The sequence below is a fragment of the Schistosoma mansoni genome, chromosome 2 (assembly GCF_000237925.1).
Source record: "Schistosoma mansoni strain Puerto Rico chromosome 2, complete genome".
In the NCBI taxonomy this organism is placed as follows: Eukaryota; Metazoa; Platyhelminthes; class Trematoda; order Strigeidida; family Schistosomatidae; genus Schistosoma; species Schistosoma mansoni.
Window position 1 is genome coordinate 14584902 of NC_031496.1, and position 6962 is coordinate 14591863.

At 32.3% G+C, this 6962-nt stretch overlaps 1 protein-coding gene across 1 annotated transcript in view; it reads left to right on the forward strand.

Moving 5' to 3' along the window:
- Nucleotides 1-6288, forward strand: part of Smp_148510 (putative protein phosphatase 2C) — a gene marked incomplete at its 3' end in the record, with an annotated part of 16682 nt that extends 10394 nt beyond the window's left edge. Inside the window, exons 5-7 of the mRNA XM_018795792.1 lie at nucleotides 1143-1260; nucleotides 4271-4376; nucleotides 6216-6288. Coding sequence (XP_018650069.1) covers nucleotides 1143-1260; nucleotides 4271-4376; nucleotides 6216-6288 — 297 coding nt within the window. The remainder of the gene's footprint in view (nucleotides 1-1142; nucleotides 1261-4270; nucleotides 4377-6215) is intronic.
- Nucleotides 6289-6962: the final 674 nt, after the last annotated feature.

Sequence of the window (6962 nt, forward strand, 5' to 3'; positions counted from 1 at the left end):
GAAGAGCTACGAGTGGAGTTTTGTTTGAGAGATAGGGAAATATATTCGCTCATACCGAAACATACGTGGTGAGCATTGTCCCTGAAATCCGATGGTTTAAACTTAATTGTTTTAAGCACCAAGCTACTATGATCTATACTGTTGGATACAATCTTGAAGCGAGTTCAAATTTTAATTATTACTACTAAGTCCTAGTAAGTTTAGTCATAAAATCTTTTGCATAAGCTTTTGTTTTTTATAGTGTACTAGATTAAATTGAGACTTATTATCAATGTCTCTACAGAGTAGTCATTATAAGTTAAGAAAAGAACTTTACGGCATAAACATGTGACTACTATGACCAGGTGTTTCACATCTGTCCTTAACCTACTTGTAACCTTAGTTGAATAGTGACACATAGCAATATATACATGGTTATATCAAAATACTTAGCGTAAGCTATTTACGAAGTACAGGCTTATATACTATTTCTGTAAACGCTATTAATGCTATCCGGTTGCCCGTGTTGATTTGACAGAGCTAAAATTAATCCCATTAGAGCGAATGAATTATAGTTACCATATTCCTCAATCGTTTATTTGTCAACTGGGTTCCAGTTATACTCTTGTGTACATTATTTTGTAACCAAGCGTGTTATGTTGTTAAAAGAGGAAACTTATTCTAATGAGTAGCTGTCTAGTCTTCTGATATCAGTTCAGTTAGCAGGAGTCTTACGTCCGTAATTTGGTCTCGTAAGCAAATATCACTTGACTACATTGTTTAATTGCATATTATCAACGGAGCGACGCCTTTCATTCTCTAATTTAACAGTCCTCAAACAAATTTTGATTACAAATCATAAAAGGTTCATTCATAACACATGCTGAAGTACAGTTGAATTCGAACTTAAAATCTTCTGATTGAAACTTGAGTGGTTTGATCACTAACAGATCGTCAGAAATTGTGTAGTGGAATTTATATACCTCACAACACGAAACGCCTTGTAACTTTATGAAATCAGCTATACTTTTTGTGATTGATCAACTGTAATGAAAACCAACAGTATTTCATTGTTATCACATAGACAGACTGGTCAATTGGTCTATCATTCATTTACAACTTCTCTTATTCTTTATTTTTTTTATTATTTTCTCTTATTGTAGGGGAGTTCCGATAATATGAGTATGGTTCTAGTAGCATTTGATCCTGCTCCTCGAGTAGATCCTACTTGTAAAACGGAAGATGAAAATTTAGAATCTGTTTTACTACAACGTACTAAAGGTAAGACGTTGGTACTATCGCTTTATGATATTCTATTACTTCATCGTTAGTAGTTTAGGGGATACTTGTAGCTCGAATGTTTATGCTTTTATTTTACAGTAACTTTTATCATGCCTGATGTGTAATAATTATACAACTGTGGTGTTCCTACAGAAATTCCAATATTTGATCTAAGCGCACAACTAACGAACCAAAGTTTATTCGATTGGACCAATCTGTGTTCTTCTATATGACCAACAAGGCGTTTTGTGTGACTCGTATTAAATTATATAAGAATACAAACTCTATCGTCAGTTTAAACGGTTCTAATTTGAGAAAAAAACTGTAGCAAAAGTACAAAATACCTCAAGTCGTACAGCCTGTACTATACAGTCTGAGGTTTCCTTAGCACAACGTAACGTGTTAATCAGCAAAAAGAACAGTTACTAAGTAATAGTTCGATACCTAAGAATAAATAAGAATATTACCAGGAAAATGAGATTAGATATCTATCGTCAAGGATTCCAGTAACCTTTCCAAGCAGACAGTTGAAGGTGAACAATCGTACACTAAACTGCGCCGCAACATTGAGTTTAGTCAAACACGACCTTATTGTCAACAGCCCGGCAACATGCACCAGTAAAATCAAGTAATGATGTAATTCTCTAACCAAGGCAAAATAGAAAAGTCCAAACAAGAAAGACCGAGCAACATAAAGTGTGGTTAAAAGAGACCTGAATAAAGGTTAGAATACAGGACAAAAAAAGGACCAAATAAATAACAATACTGCTCAATAAAATGCTTTGAAAGTATTTTCAGTGTGTTCTTTCCGTTATAATGAATGTTGTTTATCTAGAGGAAACAATTAGTGTCGAGTACATAAATATTTAAAGCGAATTTTAAATGTTTATGCTTTGGGATTCTTCGTAGTACTATAGTTCTGCCTACCAACTGCCTCACGCTCACTTATACCACAGTGTTTTAGAACGTGGATAAAGTTACCTGCATTTAATCGCAGATCTATTATTTTACCTGATGGTAACACTTGACTCTGTTCGAGTTATTTTGCTAATGTTTTTTTTATTGAAATATTTAACAAAGAAGCTCACGGACCTATAAAAAGCTCTTCATTCCAATAATATCAACTACTGATCAACTATGATTTTAAGTAACCACTTAAAGCAGTGTCGGTCGGTGCATCTTTCATTTCCTAATTCCTATTCTGTTTTGTCGTAAATATGCTGTTAAAGATAACTCTTCATTTGGTTTTTCACTGTTTTATCTCTTAAATAGAGAGTCTTTCATCAGCTGTGAGTAGTACACCTATCAAGTAGTAGTTGTGTTTGATGGGAATACTCTTAATAGTGCACTTGCAATAATTTTTATAATCGTAAATTTTCAAAGCTATTTTGTTACTTTTGGACTATATTTCATAAATGTGGTTTTTCACTACCGTCCGAACACTTGGCTTTACAGCTTTTAATTTTTTTCACTAGGACAAAACATGCAGAAATATTGATTAAAAATCCAATTAATTGATTTCCCCATCTTTGCACTCCGTCTGTAATAGACTGATAATCCGGAATTTCGTTTAAGGAATATGTGAGGAAAGTCTTATTTTCTTTAGATCTCAATTTCAAAATAGTTATACTGCATGATGATATTCACGACAGTTGGTTGCAAGTTAATTTATAGTAATGGAATCCGGGAAAATGTTATTTAGTGCATCAAATGATGCAACAATATAATGAAGGAAGTTCACTTAATATAAAACACTACTTACTTATTGTCTAATTTAGTGGTTTATAGAATTTTATTTATGACGAAGTCATTTTTCTTTACGGTTTGAAGTCATTTACAGTCGTTGAAAACGAAGAAGTACTAACCTGGGCGATTTGTCAGCAATGCACGTTCGTATCCTTCATATGGGATTCAACCGACGATCTTAAAATTTTACATCTAAAACGATGCTGTTCAATCACTGTGTCAGAATCTAGCGGTCTACGTTTTCTGACTTTAGTCATTTCGGAATGTACCACAATCATCTTTGGTAACTTTGATATGCATGTGTCACAGATTTTGGGAAGAACGTCAGAGTGTCAGCGCAGTCTTGCATACCCACCGGTGATAGAGCCAAAAAGCGAATTAAGCGATATCGGCTAATCTAAACCATGAATTCCCGGCTAAACAACCGAATGGTGTCATGCTCATTCTGAGCTTTGTCGAATTGATATTTTGTCCATTATAGGGTCATTAGTAGACACTGTTGCGGAGTCCCAAGCTGAAATGAAACAGTTCAGTTCTTTTTAACTCTTAGTGGTTTTTACGAATGATGCCGACCCGCAGTAAAATTTATCATCAAAATGGTATCTATATTGTAAGGTTATTTGCCAGTCCTCTTAAGTCCAGTCACAGATGATCAGAGAGTCACTAGAGGTTCTTTCATCGAATATTTCATTAAGGAGGTCTATGGCGAATCGGTTCTTTCACGGATATTTCAATTGATTGATTACACTTTTAAGTAGTTGATTCAGACAACAGGCAAAAAATGTGGCTTGAAGCCTAGTTTAAGAACTTATCTATGCATAAATTGCAAATATTTTGTAAATCCAAAGTATATAACCTTACGTGTATGTAGTTTGCAAAGCTTTCTAATACTAACTAAAGTTATTTTGTTTATGCTATGCGTATAAAATCGAGTCAGTTATTCGTATAATTCCATTTCACTAGAGTTCTATATTCGTTTTTTTTTTCTTCATATATATAATGGGGTTATTTTAACTTTTCATTTCCGGCTTTTCCACACTATAATTTACTCTTTCTCCAGTAATTGATGTGTCTAATTGTTAAATACTATTTACTTTGATGTATACAATGAATATCAGTGACGAGAAAGCTTTTATTTGCTTTGATATCAGTGATTAAACTATGCATAATGTTTGGTTTTTAATTTTAAAATTCTGATTTTGCTTGATTTATGATTTGCCTGATGTTTATCTGAAAGGACTTTAATTTCTTTTTCTCACTATAGAATTTTTGGAAAAGCATAGCAAAACTGAAGTAACAACTGAAATGGTTGTAGAAGATTTACAAACATCTGTTGGCAGTTTGTCATCGTCTGAAAATTGGCTTTGCAAGTAAATCTCTTTCTGTATTTTATTTCTTTCAACGTTATTTTACTCTTTTTTCTTATCGGTATTATTAAATTAAGGGGAACATTTTCATGCGAAAACAATATTGATTAAATTAACATTTAGAAATTCACAGTTTCAGGGCAGTTAAATTATAATATTGAGACTGAATTATGCTTGTGTAAACTGTGATGAAATACTAATTGGTTGAAAAGGTCTTGATGGTTCTTATCCAAGATCCTGCTCTCTAAAATAAGAAAACAATCTGTCAATGTTTTTAATTGTACCATAATTTTAAAATAATATTGATTTACAGAGTAAATAACTCCTATGCTTTTTTAAAACCAAAAGTTCATTATATATCCGTGAGAATGCTTAGAAATTTCACTGGGGATTATTTGTAATGTGCTTTATTCATCATGTTATGCGAGATAATAATCTTTTAATTCATTGACCACGTACAAATACAATTACACAGTTCTCTAAATTCTACCAATACTACCTATTTGACCGAACTGAGCGATATGTAGTTGGCTTCGAACTTAAAATTCGAAAGTATGAAAATAACAGTCATCGTTTTATCCTGGAATAAACAAGTTAGGTAAGTAATAAATGCGAGAGATTATCTAGTCAAAGTGAATATTATTAGTATTGAGAGTTTCGTGGTTTATGTCACGTAATGACTCTAGGCAACGGTTGAAAGCCAGGATGTATTGTTTGCAGCAGTACGCATCTAGGACTTCTCACGGTCTCAGTGACGAACTTTTAGCCTTTAGAACAGTGTTCAGCTTTGAACAATAGCCCATTTAGTTAGGATCCAATTTGCATTTTAAACCTGAGTCAACTCGCTTTATTGCTCAGTCATCACCCATTCAACCCCTTTGTTGGATAACTGCGTCATTCTCAATTTGGTTGAGCTTCAATCGTCATGACCCTCCACTGAAACCCCTCAGAGTTCAATTCGTGGATACACACCTCTGAGAAGTCCCATTTTAGGATGAAATAATTGTCTTAGGGCTTTCTGGTTTCCAACTGAGTTCAGTTCGCAATGTAAATCGTGAAAGACTTTTCTATCCATAACTGGTGTTCTTTGTATGTTATTCTGTAATCTTTAGTCATTTTTATTTGTGGTAGGAAATTGGTATGTCCATTATTTTGGTTGGTAATTACTTTTTTTAATAATTGGTTTTTGAAGTATTATCCAAGTCAACTTTAATGTATTTCAATGAAGTACTAATCAGTAACTATGCGTGGTTTGATAATGGATAGGTAAACTGCTTCAAGCTATCAAGTTACTTACTTTCACATTTGGATGTTTTGTTTCGTTTTGAGTACGAAATTAAGACATTGTTTATGTGAATCGAGAAATTGTTCAAACAACTTGATTGATTGTACGTCGTATATTTATTTAATCGACAAATGATGTAGGAATGTGAATATTTTCTCCAGTAAAAATTGATTTTAAGGCATATGCATTTAAGAATTCCCTGCTTCTGAATAAATTCAAAACTCCACTCCAGTAAAGATGAAAGCAAATATCTAGTTTTTCAAAAATATCAGTAAATTCTAGTGATTATTGATTCGTTAAACTCTGCAGAAACCCTGAAACATCAACCTGATATATCCTAGCGGAGTCATGTGACGTAGTTAGTCTTGTAATTCAGAATCTTAGAAATTATCAGAACTTAGTGTAGTTCACATTCAGTTAGATATAGTTAATTTGAACTATTATTTAAACTACAGAAATTTGTAATTATAAGATGAGAAGTATAACTATATAAAAAATATATGATTAACTTAATGCAAAGTGACTTATCTTTTCAATTCGTCGTTTTGTCTTCTCAGGATTGGCAAAATCCAAGAGCTTATTGATTCTCATCGACTGGCTTATTCAAATCGTGGAATACAGAACCGATGAACTCATATACTCTCTTATTCTTCATTTTCTCATCTTTTTTCTTCTTTCTCTTAAGTGTATCGACTGCTTGTGTTACACTTGTGCTTTGTATGTATGTATGTATGAGTGTTTGTAAATATGATGAATATACTTCAGCTAATTTATTCCTGTCTGATTTTCACATTATGCTTAAATTGTTGCTTATTGATCTAGTCACTCACTGTTTAATCAATTGATGGAAAGTTTCTAATGATGATACTATAGGGTTTGTACATTTCATCTTGTTGGATCATATTCATTTCAATTTTCAATCAATACTTCCGTCATATATATATATATATATATATATATATATATATATACCTCATGCTCAATAAATCTTTATTTCCCTTCCTTCATTCTCTTCACCGAAGTATGTGTATTATCTTCAGTCTATAAAACGATAATGTGCAGTATTATATATATTTATATATCTGTTTTTCTCCATTTCTTCTTTTTCCTTTTCACATGTTTGTGTAATATATTTCATGTGGTTTCATTTAGTCTCAAAAGTAGTAGAATATTGGCAATAATAATGGTATTTATTGTTATTATTATCATTATTTTTTATGATACTGTTGAATTTGTACATGATCTGCAAAAAAGAGAAAAACATAAGTTGATACTGCATTTATTTATTACCATTTTCAAATTCA